Source organism: Elephas maximus, chromosome 2 (genome assembly GCF_024166365.1).
Source record: "Elephas maximus indicus isolate mEleMax1 chromosome 2, mEleMax1 primary haplotype, whole genome shotgun sequence".
In the NCBI taxonomy this organism is placed as follows: domain Eukaryota; kingdom Metazoa; phylum Chordata; class Mammalia; order Proboscidea; family Elephantidae; genus Elephas; species Elephas maximus.
Genome location: NC_064820.1, coordinates 231,267,781 through 231,288,619, shown reverse-complemented (window position 1 = coordinate 231,288,619; position 20,839 = coordinate 231,267,781). Strand labels below are relative to the sequence as shown.

Genomic DNA, 20,839 nt, shown 5'->3' with positions numbered 1-20,839 from the left:
TTGAGAGAAGTGACTCATCCTGGCAGGGCCCACAGTCAAGTAAGGCCAGCAAGGGGCCCCACTGTATGCTGGTGTCTGCCTGGAGGCCTTTGGCCACTTCTCTTTGTGGGTGCCAAGATGAAGCTGTTGGGCTTTCTGGGCTGTTCTTCACGTGGGGTGTCTTGTCCCACTGTCCTTGTGGCCTGGATGTGTCTGAGATGCCCCAGCACTCCAGGACCCCGACTGCCCCTCCCAGGCTGATGCTTGAGTGTGAGGAGAAAGTACAAGCACCAGACACAGATCTCATGGGCTGGGAGACTCATGGCCTCTGCGGGCCGCTGCTGCCTGAGGCCATGGCCCAGGTGGGGGGCTGGAGGTGTTATTATCCCTGTCAGGGGCCTTGGGGCTGGTGGAGGCTGAGGGGGAAAGGCCACAGGTTGCAGAGGACAGAGGGCAGAGAGTGCAGGCTGCCCTTTGCTGAGCACTTGCTGTCAAAGCTGAGACCCCAACTTCCCCCGTGGGACCCAGGGAGGGTTGGCACCACCATTACCATGCCTACCCTCGGGGAGCAGAGGCTCGGAGAGGACCCCCGACCTGCCCAGGCTGTGCCTACCCTTGGCTTTTGGTGGTGTCTGTTTGCCCTCGGCGCCTGAGGGTCCCTGGGTATGCCTGACCCTTCTGGGGGCAACCGGGCCCTTCTGGAGGCCACAAACCCTCTCATAGTCAATGGCTCTGTTCCTGTGGGTCATCAACATGAGCAGCTGCAGAAGGGTTGGCTCCCCAGGGCCCACAGGGGCCAGGAGTCTGAGAAGTCTGGGTGTCCTCTGCGTGGGGATGAGGCAGCCTTGGATGATAAACATGGGGGGAAGGCTTCTCCTGGAAGGGAGATGAGGCTGTGAGGACAACAGATGACAGAAGGAATTCAGCCTGCTCTTGGCCAGGGGTGGTGCTGCAGGATCTGGAGGGGGCCTGAGGATTGGAGACAGAGCTGGACTCCAGGACTTGGGGGGCCCAGGTCTCCCATGGCTGCCCCTGTGCTGCCAGGACCAGCTAGACAATCTGTGGGGCTCCTTGTTCAATTTCATGATGGTAACAGCAGGGTGTTACAAAAGTGGGGGACCCCATGGGTTGTGCTGTGCACACCTGTGACCTGGCCCTGTTGCTGCCCAGCTGGAGTTTCTGGGAGCAGCGGTGGGAGAGCTAGGGTCTTCCCCTGCCTGCTGGTCCCTCCAGGAGCACACACAGTACCCACACAGCACACCCATAGCACATGCCACCCACACAGCACACTCACAGCCCATATGGCACCCACCTGGTATACTCGTGGAGCACCCGCTACCCACATGGCACACTCAGAGCTCACATCATCTACACAGCACACTCAGTCTCACAGTCACACAGTGACACCCCCCATGCACACTCAGGCACACTCACACACATTCTTACACACAGGCACATCCCCGTGCACACCCACAAACACGTGCTCTCACACTCATACACCCCCATTCACTCTCCGGCCGTCCAAACCAGGCTGACCTCTGAAGCTGTGACTTGGTGGTTAATAAGAAGCCCAGCCATGGGGAGGGGCTGGCCGGGGGATAAAGTTCTGAAGCGGCTGCCGAGGGCCCCTCACTGTCTGCACCATTGGAGAGAATCCCACCGACCCAGGTGCTGGACCATGTCCCAGCTGGTGGAATGTGTCCCCAACTTCTCGGAGGGGAACAGCCAGGAGGTGAGGTGCCCAGCAGGCTGGCAGCAGGCAGGGAGAAAGGAGTATTGGTGGTGTAGGCTAGGGGCTTGTCTTTTCCTGGGACAGGTGCCGAGCCACAGGGGCTATCTCTCTTCAGCCAGAAGAAGTGTGTCCGTGTGCCTAGGGGACTCAGGAATGACCTGACCCAGGTGTTGGAGTAGTCAGAGGGGGAACCCGGGCCAGGGTGGGGAAAGATGGGGGCCCAGGAGTAGGGGCTGCTGTTATTTGAAAACCAGGCCCCAGAGGACTGACCCCAAAGGACCATTGTGAGGGTCACATGGGGGTCATCCATGTGTGCCTGCAGAGTGCATGCTGTTCTCAAGCATGTTCACTGAGTCCTTCCAGCCCTACGAAGGGGGCGCTACTATTACCCTCACTTTACCAATGATGAAACTTAGGCACAGAGAGTTTAAGCAGATCGCCGATAGCCACACACCAGGATTTGGGTCCCGGGCCGTTGTTTCCAACCACTGGGAAGTCCTGCCATGCTCCCCTAAATTTCTGGGCCCTTCACCCCCCTACCCTGCTCATCGTCTGCCCTGCCGCCATCCACTTCAGGAGGTATATCCATTGAGAGATCATTTGGGGGGGCACAGGAAATGGGACCCTCTGTGACCTTGGGTGACCTTGGGCCAGTTGGTCATCTTCTCGGAGCCCCGGCTGCTCCCATCTGGGCATTGATTATCAATGGGGACCCCCTAGTTCTGCTTCCTGCCTCAGTTTCTCCTTTTCCCCTCCCAGCTGTGATAAGGTCTCCTGGGGTTTGGTGGTCACCATCTTACATACTTTCAGGGGACCACACATTCTTTGGGGGTCCCCAAAAGCCCAGCAGCACCTCGTTAGGCCACTTTCCGGCATGTGGGAGAGGTGTGGTTCGGCCACTCGGAAGCTTCATTTCCCTCTCCGAGTGGGAAACTGAGGCACAGGCCGGCTTCCATCCCACAGGTGATTGAGGCCATCTCGAGAGCCATTGCACAGACCCCTGGCTGCATGCTGCTGGATGTCGACTCAGGCCCCTCCACCAACCGCACCGTCTACACCTTCGTGGGGCAGCCCACGGATGTGGTTGAGGGCGCCCTCAATGCCGCCCGGGCCGCCGCCCGCCTCATCGACATGAGCAAGCACAAAGGTGGGGGCTGTGGGGTGGGACACAGGGCAAAAGGCAGGGTGGGAGGGATGTAGGGGTGGTTCGTGGGGCGGGCTGCCAGATGGGTTGGGCATGGGGCCTGGCCTGTGTCTAGAAGTGTCCAGGGACCCAGCTTAGTCGTCCCCTGGGGTCCTGTGGGTCAGAAGAATGAGCTTGAGCTTCTCCTTGGAGACCCCAGAGCCACCCCTACCCCCAGCTTCTTGCCAAGTCTCCAGGCTGACAAAGACTGTTCCTCCATGGCCCTGGCAGCCTTGGTTCTCTCCTCCCTTCACTGAGGCCACCAGCCTCCCAGGACAGAGGAGGACAGGGCCTCGGTGACACCGCCCACATCTGCCAGGGGTCCCCAATTGACCATGAGGCCCACCCACTCAGGCTCTGGGCCAGGCCCTCATGTGGGGGTGGGGTGGGGTCAGGGGCAGAAGATGTTGCTCCGCCCAGGGAAACCAGCCTGACACCAGTTAACCCTCAGATCCAAACACGTCAACACCAGGGCGGGTGGGGACAAAGGTCAGTGGACACAGGGGAGCCAGTCGAAAGGCCAGGGTCTTGGGTGGGGAAGGCACACAGATGATCCCAAGCTGGGGAACGGATAAGAGGCTTATTGAAAACAAAGGAGCCAGTTACCTGACTGGAAGGGCTGGGGGACAATGACTGAGGTGGGGGAAAGAGTGGGAATAATGACTTGGTTCCACTAGAAAGACCCTCCCGAAGCCAAGCATGGATACTCAGCTGCCAGCAGTGGGGTAGGGGCTGGAGTGGCCAGAACCCACCAAGGTCAGCCCTTTCACCTTGGCCAGGGCTCACTGAGGGTTGACTTGTGAAGCCTAGAAAGTTACTTGTGAGACTTTTAGGAGAGGGAGCGAAGGGCGTATTGCAAAGAAGCCAAAATATCAGGCCCCATGTCTTCCCTGGGGTCCTACGCAGTCACTCTCATGCTGGCCAGGAAGGATGTCCATGGCCGTCCACTGGCAATGCCTTCGTGTCACTGAAGGCCACCCTGGCAGGAACTGCTGTCCCTTGGGAGTAGCGGGTCAGCATGAGCAGGTGGGATATGGGTCTGGTGGGCCGGTGAGGAGCAAGGGTCTGAGCAAGCCCAACTGAGCGGGTGGGGAGGTTCATAGTGTGCTCCCCGGCGTCTTGCTGATACCCCTCCAAAATCGGACTTTTGCCCTGGCCCCTGTCCTCAGCACACACCCATCTCTGCAGGGGAGCACCCTCGGATGGGCGCTCTGGATGTCTGCCCCTTCATCCCGGTCAGGGACGTCAACATGGATGAGTGTGTGCTATGTGCCCAGGCCTTCGGCCAGCGGCTGGCAGAGGAACTGGACGTGCCAGGTGAGTGTCCCCAGGAGGGCCCTCAGGGGCTTCAGCTGGCCCTTCTTCATATCACGTCTGGTCATTTCCTGTCAGCAACTACTTATTGTACTGCTGGGCAACCTCTTCAAAATGGTGGTTATTACAAAACGAAGCCCTGGTGAGCAAGCTGACACCCAGGAACCCTGCTGCTTCTTCACTAATGAAATAAATGCAAATGGAAAGGACAGCAGATGTGTCATGTCCCATCTGGTGGGGCCACAGGGGGCACTTGTGGTCCAGCATTGCCGATGGCATGGAAGACTGCTTAACATCTGGGAGGCAACTGAGCAAGACAAGCAGTGAGCTTAAGAGTCTGTGCCTTCTAATGGAGTGACTGCCGTGGACTGCAGAAGAATGAACAAATCAGTATTAGAAGAAATACAACCAGAATGCTCCTCAGAAGTAAGGATGATGAGACTTTGTCTCGCTCACTTTGGACACGTTATCAGGAAAGGCTGATTGCTAGAAAAGGACATCATGATTGGGAGAGGGTCTACAAGAATGAGGGAAACCCTCAGTGAGATGGATTGACACAACAGCCATAACAATTGATTCAAACAGATCAATGATCGTGAAGGCGGCACAGGACTGGGCAACATTTCGTTTTGTGATACGTTAATGTCATCTTGAGTTGAAGACAACTGGATGGTAACCAACCACAATAAAAACCTCACTTTGGGGAATTAACCAACTCAAGAACACGACCCCAAGCAAAAGTACAAATGGGCATAAAGAGAATGTCCAGTAATGGGGCGATGGCCAGATGGATCATGGAGCAGCAGCCTCTGGATGGAGAGCTCAGTGCCAAGGCCATATAAAAAGTTAACAGTGGTGCTGTAGGAGGATGGGTTTGAGGGAGTTTTTTTTTTTTTTTTTTTAATTTGTCGTTATATTGATCGTACAATGAAAACACATCTTTAAAAGAAAATGTGGCCATCCTTCCAGCAATGCTTCCCACACGTCTGACAGTGAGGCTGCACCAGGGCCCCTGTGCAGAGGGAGCCAAGCTGGGCATGGGGCATCAGGAGACCTCACCCCTTGGTAGGGGGGCAGAGGGTGGAGACCTGGGATGGCTCTCCAGGGAGGTGAGAGAGGTGGAAGAGAGCAGCCCTGCCTAGGTTCTTCTCCGGGATCAGGGATGTGGCCTCCTGCTGACCAGGCCTGACCAGCACTTCCCTTGCAGTGTACCTATACGGGGAGGCAGCACGGACGGCCAGTCGCCGGAGCCTGCCAGCCATCCGAGCTGGGGAGTACGAGGCCCTCTCTGAGAAGGTGTGACGTCCCTATGGCAGGCAGGTCTAGGGGGGTAGCCCTTGGCAGCAGTGTGCTTGGCCCTGCCACTGTCTCCTGTGCAGTGGGTGGGCCTTGCTCCTTCCTCCCCGACCCTGCGGCAGCCCCATCTCGTGGAGGAGGGCTCACTCCAGGTGAACCCCTCCACAGCTCAAGCAGGCTGAATGGGCACCTGACTTTGGCCCCAGCACCTTTGTTCCCAGCTGGGGGGCCACTGCCACTGGAGCCCGGAAGTTCCTCATCGCCTTCAACATCAACCTGCTCAGCACCAAGGAACAGGCGCACCGAATTGCCCTCAACCTGCGGGAGCAAGGCCGCGGGAAGGACCAGGTCGGTTCCCACTGAGCCCTGGAGTGGCCCTGGAAGAACCAGAGGCTGAGGCCAGTCTCAAGGAGCCACTAGGTGTGGATCAGCAGGGCGGTTGGCTGAGGCAGTGAGTCCGGCAGCTCAGCCTCTGGTTGCTGGTGACCAGCCTAGCCCCACCTCAGCGTCCTGACGTGTGGGATAGGGCAGGGCCGGAGCTTTGAGTAGTCTCAGTAAGGCATAACTTGTTTCAAAAGACATTTTATACAGAAGCAAGGCCATCCCTGCTGTTAAAATATTACAGTATTTCCATGCTGATGAGGAAGCAGCTGCCTTGAGTGCCAGGTGCCCTCAGTACTCCCAGATAAGTCCGGGTAATCCTTGGTACTCTTGGTGCTCCCAAGTGTCCCCAGGCACCCCCAGATATCTTCAGGTGCTCTCAGGTATCCCCACATCAAATCTACCACAGCAACCATCACCTAGTTTGAGCATCTCTCTTGCAGGAAGTCCGGTCAGACACAGATAGATGAACAGACACCTGGTGAAGGAATTGGAGGGCAACTGGAAACCCTCTACCAGCCCCCTCCTTCCTAAGACCCAAGGACTCTCCACATGCAACTCTTGGTTGTTTAAGTGTCTGGGCTGGGCCAGCAGGGGACGGCGGGGACACAGGCAGAGTGGGGCTTAAAGCCAAGTGCCAGGGGCGTAAGGGCAGGGCAGGGTGAGCCTCCTTAGCCTAGGCTGGGAATGGCTTCTCCTTTGGCAGCGAGGACGTCTAAAAAAGGTTCAGGGCATTGGCTGGTACCTGGATGAGAAGAACCTGGCTCAGGTGTCCACGAACCTCCTGGACTTTGAGATCACGGCGCTGCACACTGTCTATGAGGAGACCTGCAGAGAAGCACAAGTGAGCAGGGCAGGGTGCCCCTGCTGGCTGGGAAGGGTGAGCAGGGTGAGGCACCCCTGCCAGTTCCAGTGGTGCGGGTGAGGAGACTGAGGCAGTGAGAGGTGAGGTGACTTGCTCAAGGTCACATCTGTCATAAGTATGGGCAGGGACATGCACCCATCTGCCCTCCTATGGCCTGTTATCAGACTTGGAGTCCCTACCCCGAACCTTCCAACACAGTGACTGATTCAGCGTCTTGTGATAACAAGGTGTTTCATACCTGAAAAAGAGTAAATGATTGATAGTCCACAGGGCAGGTGCCTCCAGCTGGCTGTGCGAGAGGGGATCCATCCAGGTGAGCAGGGCAGGTGCCTCTAGCTGGCTGGGTTAGGGGTGGTTTGGGGGTGGAATCCATCCAGGGGAACAGGGCAGGAGCCTTCTACCTGACCCTAGGAGCATCCTCAAGGCTGCGGCACCCCTAGGAGTGGACCTGACTTGCTTGTGCCTTCCTAGGAGCTGAACCTTCCAGTGGTGGGCTCTCAGCTAGTGGGCCTAGTGCCTCTGAAGGCCATCCTGGATGCTGCGACCTTCTACTGCGAGAAGGAGAACCTCTTCATCCTGGAGGAGGAGCACAGAATCAGGCTGGTGGGCGAGGCTTCCAGTGTGAAGGGGGCAGGGAGGGACCAGGAGTGGGCCAGTGGGTCTGACAGGAGAGTTTGAACAAGCTTGATGCTCCCTGGGCTGTGTCTTGGTGCTGGAGTTACCCCCACACCTGAGCTGGGATCTCGTCCATGGACCAGGCCTCCCTCCAGAAGGAGCTTCATGGGACATTGACACCGTGGCTTCCATGAGCCCAGAGAAGGTTCTGGTGGGGTGGGCTTCTCTCAGCTGCATGGAGAAGGAGACACCACTCTGGAAAGCAGCGGTTGGGTCTGATGCCCCTTCCTGCTCCTGTCTTGGAGGTTCTGTCTCTTTGAACTCTCTTGGTGAGCCCGGGGTGTTTGAAAGTTTTCTTCTGGTTCCTGCCTTAGCTCATTTTCAGAGTTTAGCACCTACCCTGAGTCTTCAGTATGTTTCATTTTTCTGTTTATCCATCCTGAGAAGGAACGATCTGTCCAGGGTGTGTTTGGCTATAAGCACGTGGCTGGATAAATCTTCTTTTATCACTAGATAGCAGCTCAAAGTGGGTGGACAATTCTCAGGAGTACTTTGGCCTTCTCTGGTGTGGCTTCTCTGCACTGGGAGTGGGGAGGTGTCTTTTCTGCACCTCACTTCCTCGCTCTAGGGTACTACAATGGGGGCTGTACTCCAGCTCTGCCTCACCACCAGGACCCCCCTCTCCTGCCCAGGGGCAGTGTGGAGAGTCGTATCTCTGGGGGCTAGCAGGCAAGAGTTCCCAATGGTCCCCATTGTCTCCATTTCCCTAAAGCAGAACAGTGTGTCCCAGTGTATGTATATTTCATGGCACACTCTTTGTGCTGGGACCTGTTTACAAATAATGCTGCAATGAAGACCCTCACCCAAGTGTCCTTATCGATTATTGTGGTGTAGCTATGTGTGAATTGCAGCCAGAGGTGTGTGCATCTTATATTTGGAAGGATGTTTCTGCTCCCCACAAATGTTGCCACAATTTATGTCACCCCAGTAGGGGATGGGGAGAAGACCTTGTCTCTACTCTGCACAATGTACCAGGCACAAAGAAGACTTTATGATTTTTGTCAATAGGCTGAGAGAAAAATTGGATCTCATTTTTATTTACATCAAATGAGATTGATCATCTTTTCTTTGGTGTATTGATGATTACTTCCCGTGAGGCTCCTGGTCACGCTCTCTGATGCTTTGCCCATTGTGTTGTTCATCTTATAAATTAAAGGAAGTAGCCTTATGTCTATTGTGCGTGTTGCAGATATTCTCTGCAGTTCTACTGTGACACACATGGGGTCACCATGAGTTGGAGTTGACTTGACGGCAAATGGTTTGGTTTCTGGTTTCTGTACGAAGTTCTCTTAGATTTTCTTGTTTTCCCACTCAGTCCTTTAGGTTTTCTAGGGACATGAATGTTTTGTCTGCAAACGGACGTATCAGGAAAGACAAATTGCTTGCTAGAAAAGGACATCGTGTTTGGCAAAGTAGAGGGTCAGCAAAAACAAGGGAAACCTTCAATGAGATGACTCTCACAGTGACTTGGTTCCTCATGTGTTTTGTGATTTTTGATTGTGAATGCATGTTCTTTGGAATTTTATATGTTGTAATTGGTGAACATCTGGATGTAAAGTTTGTTCCTCCAAAGATGCTTTGTGTTTCCCTCTGTTAGATGTTTGGGAGCACTACCAACAAGCCACTTTAAACTAAGTTTTTTGCTTGGAATTTTAGAAGTACACACGTAGCGAATTCTGTGTGAATACTAGCCCATATCCCCATCAGGATGGGCTTGTGGTTAGGAATTTCCAGGAAAAAATTTTTTCTCTGCCACACCCACAGGGAAGGCAGACACTGGGAAGTATCCAAACTATTTGCTCTGGTGGGTGGTTTTTTCTAGTACACACTTTGGGATGTTGCCTCTCAGCGGTTTCCGGTCTGACCCCTACTCTTTGAAAGATCAAGGCTTTTCCCACCCATTTGGGGCTGTCAGAGGGGGTCAGGTGCCCCCAGAGCAGACCCAGCTTCAGGGTCATCAGCTTTTCTGAACTCACCTTTCTGGTTCTTTCTGGCTTTGAATGATTTTCTTTATTTTTTTGCCAGTTTAGCCATGCACTTAAATAAAAAGAAAATACTATTTATCTTTGCTGGAAATTTGAGCTGGATTCAGAAGAGGACGTGGAACAAGGGATATCACTGCTGATGTCAGATGGATCTTGCCTGAAAGCAGAGAATACCAGAAACGTGTTTGCCAGTGTTTCATTGAGTATGCAAAGACATTCGACTACGTGGATCATAACAAATTATGGACAACATTGTGAAGATTGGGAATTCCAGAACACTTAATTGTGCTAATGTAGAAACTGTACATAGACCAAGAGGCAGTTCAAACAGAACAAGGGGATACTGTGTAGTTTAAAATCGGGAAAGGTGTGCTTCAGGGTTGTGTCCTTTCACCATACTTATTCAATCTGCTTGCTGAGCAACTAATCTGGGAAGCTGGACTATATGAAGAAGAATGGGGCATCAGGACTGGAGGAAGACTCATTAACAACCTGTGATATGCAGGTAATACAACCTTGTTTGCTGAAAGTGAAGAGAACTTGAAGCACTTACTGATGAAGATCAAAAACCACAGCCTTCAGTATGGATTACGCCTGAACATGAAGAAAACAAAAATCCTCACAACTGGACCAATAAGTAGTATCATGATAAATGGAGAAAAGATTGAAGTTTTCAAGGATTTCATTTTACTTGGATCCACAATCCACACCCATGGCAGCAGCAGTCAAGAAATCAAACGATGCATTGTGTTGAGCAAATCTGCTGCAAAAGATCTTTTTAAAGTGTTAAAAAGTGAAGATATCACCTTGAGAACTATTATTGATTGAATTATGCCCCCGCTAAATGTGTGTTAACTTGACTAGGCTATGATTCCCAGTATTGTGTGGCTGTCCACCATTTTGTGATCTGATATGATTATCCTATGTGTTGTAAATCCCCTGGTCATACAGTGGTTAAGAGCTCGGCTGCTAACTAAAAAGTTAGCTGTTCAAATCCACCAGCTTCTCCTTGGAAACCTTATGGGGGTAGTTCTACTCTGTCCTACAGGGTTACTATGACTCAACAGCAATGGGTTTGGATTGGTTTTATGCTGTTAATGAGGCAGGAATAGAGGTTGTTATGTTAATGAGGCAGGACTCAATTACAGGATTAGGTTGTATCTTGAGTCAATCTCTTTTGAGATATAAAAGAGAGAAGTGAGCAGAGAGGAAAGGGACCTCATTATCATCAACAAGAAGCACCAGGAGTGGAGGATGTCTTTGGACTTGGGGTCCCTGCACTGAGAAGCTCCTAGACCCAGGGGAAGATGGATGACAAGGACTTTTCCCCAGAGCCAACACAGAGAGAAAGCCTTCCCCTGGAGCTGGCACCCTGAATTCAAGCTTCTAGCATTCTAATCTGTGAGAGAATAAATTTCTGTTTGTTAAAGCCATCCTCTTGGGGTTGGTTTGGGTCAGGCGTACATTAGTAAGACAAGGACTAATGTACGCCTGACCCAAACCATGATATTTTCAATCATCTCATAGGCATGCAAAAGCTAGACAGTGAATAAGGAAGACTGAAGAATTGATGCATTTGAATTATGGTGTTGGCAAAGCATACTGAATATGCCATGGACTTCTGGGAGAATGAACAATTCTGTTTTGGAAGAAGCACAGCCAAATTCTCCTTAGAAGGGAGGATGGCAAGATTTTTTCTCATGTACTTTGAACATGTTATCGGGAGGGACCAATCCTTGGAGAAGGACATCCAGCTTGGTAAAGTACAGGGTCAGTGAAAAAGAGGAAGACCCTCAATGAGATGGATTGACACAGTGGCTGCAACAATGGGCTGAAATATAGCAATAATTGTGAGGATGACACAGGACCAGGCTCTGTTTCATTCTGTTGTGCATGGGATGGCTATGAATCGGAACCCACTCAACAGCACCTAACAGCAATAACAGCAATTTATCTTTCTGGAGTTTTCTGTGCCAGGAGAGCTTTGCCTTACTGCTGAAAGTGGCAGTAGCTTGCTGATTCTACAGTTTAACTCTCAGGAGGTCCTCTTATGTTCCCATTTCCATGTTCTTGGGGAGACCTCACAACCACCCTCTGGGATCCCCTGGTTTGTTTCTCTCAAGCAGCACTAGCCGCTTTCTACTTTTATGTTTGGCTTATAATTGACTTGGACTGTGTTGCTGGCATATAGCACCATAAGGTGTTTTGAATGTTTTCTTTTTTAAAAAAATTTACAATTTGTGCAATCATTATCACTATTTCCAAAAGTCCCTTATCACCACAAACAGAAACTCTGTACCCATTAAGCAATAACTCTTCATTACCCCCTGATCTTAACCCTTGGTAATCTCCAATCTACTTTCTTTCTGTATGAGTAATTTGCCTATTCTAGATAGTTTATAGGCACTGGGTTTCTGGGTAGATAGTTCATATAAGTGGAATTATACGATATTTGTTCTTTGGTACCTGACTTATTTGACTTATCATGTTTTCAAAGTTCATCCATGTTGTAGCATTGTCTTAGTCATCTAGTGCTGCTATAACAGAAATAACAGAAGCAGATGGCTTTAATAAACAGAAATTTATTGTCTCACAGTTTGGGAGGCTAGAAGCCCAAATTCGGGGTGCCAGCTCCAGGGGAAGACCTTTTATCTCTGTCGGCTCTGGGGGAACGCCCTTGTTGTCAATCTTCCTCTGGTCTAGCAGCTTCTCAGCACAGGGACCCAGTGTCCGAAGGATGTGCTCCACTCCTGGCTCCTCTTGCTGGGTGGAAATGAGGTCCCTTTCCTTTCTGTTTGATTCTCTCTTTTGTATTTCAAAAGAGATTGACTCAAGATACAACCTAAATCCTGTAGATTGTTTTCTGCCTCATTAACTACCTTTAATCCTACCTCATTAACATCACTGAGGTTAGGATTTACAGTACATAGAATGATTACATCAAATCACATAATGGAATACCACCACACAATACTGGGACTCATGGTCTCGCCAAGTTGACATATGTTTTTGGGGGATACAATTCAATCCATAACAAGCATATATCAGAAATTCACGTCTCTTTATGGCTGAATAATATCCCATTGTATGTATAGACCACCCTTTGTCCATTCATCTGTTGATGGACACTTGGGTTTTTCAAATCTTTTGGCTATTGTGAATAATGCTGCAATGAATATCCAAGTATATGTGTATGTTCAAGTCCTTGTTTTCAGTTCTCATAGGAGTGAAATTGCTGTGTCATATGGTAATTCTATGTCTAACATTTTGAGGAACCACCTAACTGTTTTCCGCAGCAGCTGCACTATTTTACATTTCCATCAGCATTTGTATATCTTCTTTGGAGAAATGTCTATTCAAGCCTTTTGCTCATTTTTTGTTTTTTTTTTTTGTTGTTGTTGTTGAGTTGTAGTTCTTTATATAGTCTGAATAATAAACACGTAATCTGAAAATGTTTTCTCTCATTCTATAGATTGTCATTTCAGTCTTTTGATAGTGTCTGTTGATGTGCAAAAGCTTTTAATTTTTATGAAGTTCAATTTAACTGTTTTTTCTTTTATTGGTTGTGCTTTTAGTGTCATATTTAAGAAACAATTGCCAAATACAAGGTCATGAAGATTTACCCCTATGTTTCTGTCTAAGAATTTTTTTAATTTTAGCCCTTAAATTTAGGCATTTACACTGTTTTGAGTTAATTTTTATATGTGGTGTGAGGTAGGGATCCAATTCCTTCTTTTGCATGTGAATGTCCAACTTTTCCAGCAACATCTGTTGAAGAGATTGTTCTTGGCACTCTTGTTGAAAATCAGTTGACCATGTGAGTGGGTTTATTTCTGGGTTTTCAGTTTATTCAATTGGTCTGTATGATATGTCTATCCTTACAGGCATATCATATCACATATGATATGTCTATAGCCACTGGCTTTGTACTAAGTACAAAGCTTTGTAGCTTTGTAGTAAGTGTTGAAATTGGAAAACGTGAGTCCTCCAACTTTGTCCTTCTTTTGAAATATTGTTTTGTCTGTGCAAACCCACTAAGGTCCCTTGAAATTCCATATGAATGTTAGAATAGGTTCTTCCATTGGGATTTTGCCTTTGGGGTTTTGACAGGTGTCTTAGTCATCTAGTGCTGCTGTAACAGAAATACCGCAAGTGGATGGCTTTAAAAAAGAGAAATTAATTTTCTCACAGTCTAGTAGATTTGAAGTCCAAATTCAGGGCATCAGCTCCAGGGGAAGGCTTTCTCTGTTGGCTCTGGAGGAAGGTCCTTGTCATCAATCTTTCTCTGGACTAGGAGCTTCTCCGCACAGGAACCCCAGGTCCAAAGGACACACTCTGCTCCCAGTGCTTCTTTTTTGGTGGTATGAGGTCCCCCACTCTCTGCTTGCTTCCCTTTCCTTTTATGTCTTGTAAGATAAAAGGTGGTGCAGGCCACACCCCAGGGAAACTCTCTTAACATTAGATCAGGGATGTGACCTGAGCAAGAGAGTTACATCCCACGCTAATCCTCTTTAACCACACAGGCAGAGATTATGATTTATAACACGTAGGAAAATCACAAAGTGGAGGACAACCACACAATACTGGGAATCATGGCCTAACCAAGTTGACATATTTGGGGGGACACAATTCAATCCGTGACAATTGTTGTCTTAATTTCTTTTTCTGATTGTGCATTGCTAGTGTATAGAAATAGACCTGATTTTTGCATGTAGATTTTGTATCTTGCGACTTGACTGAGTTTGTTTATTAGCTTTCGCGGTTTGTGTGTGTGTGTGTGTGTGTGTGCATTCTTTTAGATTTTCTATATATAAGATCTTGTCATCTGTGAATAGAATAGAGATAGTTTTACTTCTTCCTTTCTGACTTGAAAACCTTTTATTTCTCTTTCTTGCCTAATTGCTTGGCTAGAACTTCCAGTACTATGTTCAACAGAAATGGTGAAAGGGACTCCCCTTGGAATGATGATTGGTTTGCGGAGTGATCATGAGTGGGCACCTCCTCTCTCTGGGCCTCATTTTCTCCATCAGGTAACATGGGGTGGGTGGATTTATCAGGAAGCATACACACGGTGCCTGCTCTGGTCTTGGCATGCTCTCCTAGGTGGGGACCAGTTGGACATGGGAGTCAGTGGTCAACAGGGCTCCTCGTGGGAGCCGAGTGTGTACCAACCATGCCCCCTGCCCTGCTCCCCACAAAAAGGCCAGGCTCAGGGCAGAGACAGCACAGTGAGCTGTGAGGGATCCCCAGCACATTCTGTGGCCCTCCTCACTGTTGGCCTTCCTCACGCAGCGGATGGGCAAGAAGGGTCATTTCACCCTGTGCTACACCTCTTTTTCTAGGTCGTGAACCGGCTTGGCCTGGACTCCCTGTCTCCCTTTAATCCTAAGGAACGGATTATCGAGTGAGCTCCTTCTCAACCCTACCTGGAGCCAGAGGCGCCTTCCAAGTCCCTGTGGGCATGGTATAGGGGGCAGGGCCCTGTGTGGCTCCAGTGCTTCCAGATCCCTCTGCTTGGTCGCTTATTCATTCAACAAACATCAGAGGGCCTTGTGCTGGGCCTGGGGCTGTGGGCCAGGGTTGGGGAGGGGTGAGACCAAAACAGGGTCCCTGCTTTCTCCTAACAGTAGGCCCCTCTGAGTCTGCCACCTGCTCTGCAAACTGGGGACAATGTCCTTGCTGGTGAGGGCTGTGGTGTGGGCAGCAGGGTGGGACTGGGAGTCAGAAGCCAGGTCCTGACTCCAGCTTTGTCTTCACAGCCTGGTAATCGGGTTGTGACAGTGTCACAGCACCATGGGAACTTTATGCCCAAAACACTTGCTCAGCAGAGGGCTATGGACCTCGGAGGGGGCTGACACTCTTCCTGGTCTCTGTACCTCGGTACAGCCACTCCAGGAACTCATCCCAGTCCTGGAGGGAACTCACCGTCTGTTCGCTGTGTCCTCTCTGGACCCCATGCAGACAGGGCGGCAGAGCAGTCTTGTCCCACTCCTGGATGGGGACACTGGGGATGGAGACGATGGGGCTTGCTGGGTCCACCCATGAGCCAGTGGTTTCTGAAGGGCTCTGCCTCTGACCTGCAGCACTGGGAGCAGCGGGCTCTTGCCCAGGCCCCAACGCCCCAGGGCAACAACCCCAGAGCTCCCTCCCCTCAGCTGAGCCCTCATCTGCCCACAGGTACCTGGTACCAGATGGCAGGCCCGAGCAGTGCCTGGTAAACAAGTCCCTGGGCACCTTCATCCGCGAGGTGGGAGCCCGCTCGGCAGCCCCGGGAGGCGGCTCAGTGGCAGCGGCTACTGCGGCCATGGTGAGAGCAGGGCCTGGGGCATGTCTGTATCCCAGAGCTCTGAGATCCCCCTGCAGGACATACGGGCTGCGGCACCACTGTCCAAGACCCCACTGTGGGTCACAGGGGTGGAATCCTCAGTCCACCAGGACTCAGTGGCCCCACAGATGGGGGAGAATCACAGCAGGACCCCACTGCGTGTGGGGCGTGGAGGAAAGGATTGTCACAGGTGTAGGAGTAGCGGTGCCTCTGTGCTGGGTCCTCTCCGCTGTCGCTACCTGGGGTCTGGATACCTGGGGTGGACAGAGCACCCAGCATGGGTCCCAGTATCCCAGAGCCCACGGCCCGCCTCTCCCCAGGGTGCGGCACTGGCCTCTATGGTGGGTCTGATGACCTACGGGAGGCGCCAGTTTGAGCACCTGGATGCAGAGATGCGGCGCCTGATCCCACCCTTCCACGCAGCCTTGGCCCAGCTAACCACGCTGGTGGACACCGATGCCCAGGCCTTCACGGGTTACCTGGTGAGTGCCCACGGCCTCCTCCTGCCCGGGTCCTAGAGGCTTTGGAGACCCCAGAGGCGACTGCAAACACTGGCCTATGGGCGTCGGAGCAAGAGGGCTTGTCTGAAGGAAAGAAAGGGCCAGGCCAGGGTCTCAGAGAACAGGTGGGAGTGGGCAGGAGGAGTGCAGGCTGGAAAGGCCAGCCAGGGGTGGGAGTGGGAGGTGCTTGAAGAGCAGGTGTCTAGAGACCAGGAGTGCCCAGACAGGAGGGCAATTGTCTAGCTGCTATTTGGGACCAGGGCAATCAGCAAGACCCCTCCCTTCCCTGACTCTGCTCCCTGCCAGTGCAAACCTGAGGCCAGTGGGGCCTGGGGGTTGGCACAAGAATGACTGCACTGCTCACAGGCTACAGCAGTGGCAGGGGTGGGTTGGGAGGGAGCAGCCATGGTGCAGGGCTCCCTCCCACCAGCCGCAGTCAGAGGCCAACCTGGCTGCCCCTGAGATCTCACAGATGGGGGAGGGGGCATCGAGTGCACAGAAGTGCCCACGATCCAGATACCACAGATGCAGGGGGATGGCCAAGAAGGAGCCACCACACAGAAGAACTCAGACCCAAGGAAGTGGAGTAAACAAATCTCACAAGAAGAAAGACAGGGCAATTGATAGTCTCGGGGAGATTCAGGAAGACGTTTTGGCTATGCAACAAAAAAGGAACCAGTGGAGCACTGGGAAGTGAACACTATGAAATAACCCACCTGCGCCAGGCAGGCCAGACCACAGAACATGCACATCGGGAGTGAATTGGCCAGTGGGTCCACAGAGAAGGGGAGCCACGCAGATCTTGGGGTGACAGTGCAGAGAGAAACTACCAGAAACAACAGAGACATAGAGGACAAAGTGGAGAATCCTCACCGTGGGCAGGAGAGCAGTTCTGGAGGGAGACCCCAGAGGAGAAGGGCAGTGATTAGAGACAGCAGGAGAGACATTTTCAGACCTGGAGACAGAGTCCAGCAGCGGAGTAGGTGAGCAGGAAGACCTGCCCCTGTGATGCTGTGAGGTTCCACAGTTCCACAGGTGTGGAGATAGCCTAAAGGCTCTGGGACCAGAGCCAGTTCTGTAAAGTCTGAGAATCGGACAGCACCAAGTTCTTGCCAGTAATGCTGGGTGCTAGGGAAGTGCCCTGACACCCTTGAAGACAGAGGACGACCGTACTGATCTGGAAGCCTCCTCCATCAGCGAGCATTCAGGAGGGGGCAGAGCCAAGACCGGGGCTTGAGAGGTCTCCGCTGACAATAGTCCTGGGAGATGCAGAATGGATGCTGAATCCTCAACAGAGGAAAACCGCCTCACTGGGGAAAAGGGGACCTGCAGCAATGAAAGTCTAGTCTAAATAATTCTTAAAGGACACGTGTGTGCGTGGGGACAGGAGTGCTTACAAAGACAGGTATGGTGATGGTGACAGATGTGGTCAAGGGGATAGGCATGGTCAGGAGGACATGTGTGATCACAGGGGAGAGATGTGATCACAGGGGAAAGATGTGATCACAGGGGAAAGATGTGGTCACAGGGACAGGTGTGCTCACAGGGGACAGGTGTGGTCACAGGGGACAGGTATGGTCTAGGGGACAGGTGTGGTCGTAGGGGATAGGTGTGGTCACAGGGGCAGGTGTGGTCATAGGGGACAGGTGTGGTCATAGGGCAAAGGCATGGTCACAGGGGACAGGTTTGGTCACAGGGAACATGTATGGTCTAGGGGACAGGTGTGGTCATGGGAGATAGGCTCCCCTTTACACTCACTCACAGTTTGTGTCTCTGTGGTTATTTCCCGTAGGAAGCAATGAAGCTGCCCAAGAACACACCTGAGGAGAGGGACAGGTGTGACCATAGGGACCCAGGTGTGGGCGGTGGCACAGCCCTGTGGGATCTTTGTGATTAGACACAGGTTCTCCCATGTCTCTACCCTTGTTCTACCTGTTCTTGCTGTCTGGGGACCCTGAGTGCCTCAAGCCCACCCCCACCCTCAGCTTGGGCTCAGGCTCAGTGGGGCTGGAGTGTGGCCCCCATGGCACTGTCCTCTGGTCCCAGGCGTGCGGCCGCCATGCAGGATGGGCTGAAGCAGGCGGTGGCCGTGCCCCTGTCCCTGGCGGAGATGGTGGCCTTGCTGTGGCCGGCACTGCAGGAGCTGGCTCTGTGTGGGAACTTGGCCTGCCGGTCGGACCTGCAGGTACGAGGGCCCAGCCTCTTCTGTCCAGCCCTTAGGTACCAGTGAGGCAGCAGAGGAGGAGAGGTATCAGGGACCATTGATTGGTGACACAGCTCCTGAATTGGGCCCTAACTCCAAGCCAGGCCCTATGTGGAATCTCAGTCACCTCCCCTCCTCCTTACCCACCTTCCCCTCTTATCTCCCTTCCCCCTCCCCTCTCCTCCCTCCAGTCCTCCTCCCTGCCCTCCACCCTCCTCTCCTTCCTGCCCTCTCCTCTCTGCCTCCTCCTCCCCTCCTCCCCTATGCTCTTCCTTCCCCGCCCCCCCATCTCCCAACCCCTTTCCTGTCTCTCCCATCCCTCCTCTCCTCCCTGACTCACCCTGTCCTCCTACCTCACAGCCCCTGCTCCTGGACCCTTCCTTTCTCCCCCTCCTGCCCCCCATCTCACAGTCCCTCTCCCTGACTCCCCCTGGTGTTGGCGGCAGGTGGCGGCCAAAGCATTAGAAACAGGTGTGTTTGGTGCCTACTTCAATGTGCTCACTAACCTGAAGGATATCACCGACAAGGGCTTCAAGGACCAGGTGAGCAGATGGCAGCACCGGCCCATGGCATTGCTAGGTTTGCAGACGTGAGGCCAGAGCTCAGTGCCCAGCAGGGACGTTCTTGTCCACCATGAGGCCAGGATGGGCCCCTCTGGTGTGTCCTATAGAGCCGCTCACTCGGCTGGATCTCCTGTGGTGTCTGCGGGCATCAGGGGAGGGTGCCATTCCCCTCCCTCAGGGGTTTTCTGTGAGACAGGGTGGCCTGGGTGCCTGGCATCCTTCCCTCCCCATGGGGCCCCCTCTGCTCTTGGACCTGTCCCGGCTGGGAGGGGCTGGGGAGTGTGGAGTCAGAGCCCCAGTGCCTGTCACCACCCTCCTCAGGCCCCCGATGAGCTGCTGGCCCGGCTGAGCCCAGACACTGGGCACCAGCCAAGCAGGGCTCCAGGCCATCCCAGGAACAGTCGACCACCTGCTGAAATCACTTGACCCTCAGTATTCACGATGTTTTGTGATAATTTTATTATTATTATTGAGGTGAAATTCACATAACATAAAATACTGTTTTAAAGAGAGCGGTTCGGTGGTTCTCAGCACGTACACGAGGCTGGGCAGCTGTCACTTCTGACTCCTCCCCAGACATACCACCACCCAGAGGAGACCTGTGCTCATCAGCAGCCCCTGACCCCCAGCCCTGGCAGCCCCCATCTGCCGTCTCTCCCTGCAGACTTCGTGTTAGTTTTAAAAGCGAGGTCACAGTTCACTGTTTTTACTAGGATCCCCTGTGAGGGCATCATGACCCTTTAAGGCTGGGGGTCTCCACAGCTCTTAACACCCCACCACCCACTCCAGGCAGACCCAGCGTAGCCCTCTCGAGGGCACTCGCCACCCACCACCCAGGCAGCAAGCTCAAGGATGGCCTCCTAGGAGTCGTCACCATGCTGGGCCTTTGTGCCTGACCCCGGGCAGCTGTGGCTAAAGAAGGAGGCCTGGGAGGGTGGTGGGGAGGCCCAGACTGCCCAGGAGTCCGAAGTTTGGCTTTGCCCCAAATCTCAATACAGAGAGAGTTCCTCACATCTGTGCCAGGAGATCCTCAAGGAGCCAGAGTCCCTGGGTCAGGATGGCTCTGGGTCAGGATGGCCCTGCTCACTTCAGATGGACAGGAAGGGAACATATGGCTAGGGAGGAACACAGGGAGGGGACAGTGTGGGCTGGAGCCAGCAGGGACAGTGGGCAGGTGCAGGGGACTGTCTGTGGGCAGAAGCAGGGTAGGAGATATGCTGTGGCCGAGGCGGGGAGTGGGGCCGAGCTCCACCAGGCAGGGGGTGACCATCCACTGGTTTGGCAGATCCACCAGAGGGTCTCCAGCCTCCTGCAGGACGCCCAGACCCAGGCTGCGCTGGTGCTGGATCGCCTGGAGGCCCGGCAGGAGTGAGGGCCGGAGTGGAGACCCCCAGTAGACTCGTTACTCATCGTGAGGCGAGGGGAGCCATGGGTGGGGTCTGCGGAGGGGCTGCACTGCCTGATACCAGCTCTCAGACCAGCATGGCCGCATTGGGTATGCCCTCCAGTCTCAATAAAGTTGTGACACCCAGTGACCTGCTGTGTGACTGGCTGCTGGGGTAAGGGGCTGGGTTCTGGGGTGGGAGGGGTCATGGATGGGGTCTGTGGTTGAGTGAGCCGTGAGGTCAGGAGTCACAGGAGAGGTGACATGTGGCCAGCCTGAAGGATCCTACACATGCAGGTACACAGTGGACGTGTGGGGATTCAGCCAGGTCAGGCTGCTGCCCACAGCACTGCCGTCTGGTGCCAGGACTGGGGCAGTGTGGCCCCTTGACCAGTGAGAAGCTGTAGGTGGCTTTGGGGCTGTCACCCACCGCAGCCCACAGACAGGGAAGAAC

At 52.8% G+C, this 20,839-nt stretch overlaps 1 protein-coding gene across 1 annotated transcript; it reads left to right on the top strand.

Annotated features, from left to right (window-relative positions):
- The first annotated feature begins 1,657 nt into the window (after positions 1-1,657).
- FTCD (formimidoyltransferase cyclodeaminase) lies at positions 1,658-20,373 on the top strand. The gene is made up of 14 exons (XM_049875064.1): positions 1,658-1,711; positions 2,675-2,858; positions 4,083-4,211; positions 5,416-5,504; positions 5,673-5,852; positions 6,592-6,729; positions 7,222-7,353; positions 14,753-14,814; positions 15,588-15,717; positions 16,056-16,217; positions 18,028-18,071; positions 18,282-18,420; positions 18,885-18,980; positions 20,287-20,373. The coding sequence occupies exons 1-14, from the start codon at positions 1,658-1,660 to the stop codon at positions 20,371-20,373; spliced, it is 1,626 nt and encodes a 541-aa protein (XP_049731021.1).
- Positions 20,374-20,839: the final 466 nt, after the last annotated feature.

What these genes read in the sequence shown, in the direction of transcription:
- FTCD (XM_049875064.1), top strand. Translation starts at nt 1,658, where the DNA reads ATGTCCCAGCTGGTGGAATGTGTCCCCAACTTCTCGGAGGGGAACAGC. An exon ending in CGACATGAGCAAGCACAAAG is followed by an intron (nt 2,859 to 4,082) that starts GTGGGGGCTGTG and finishes CCATCTCTGCAG; the next exon opens with GGGAGCACCCTCGGATGGGC. An exon ending in AGGAGCACAGAATCAGGCTG is followed by an intron (nt 7,354 to 14,752) that starts GTGGGCGAGGCT and finishes CTCTTTTTCTAG; the next exon opens with GTCGTGAACCGGCTTGGCCT.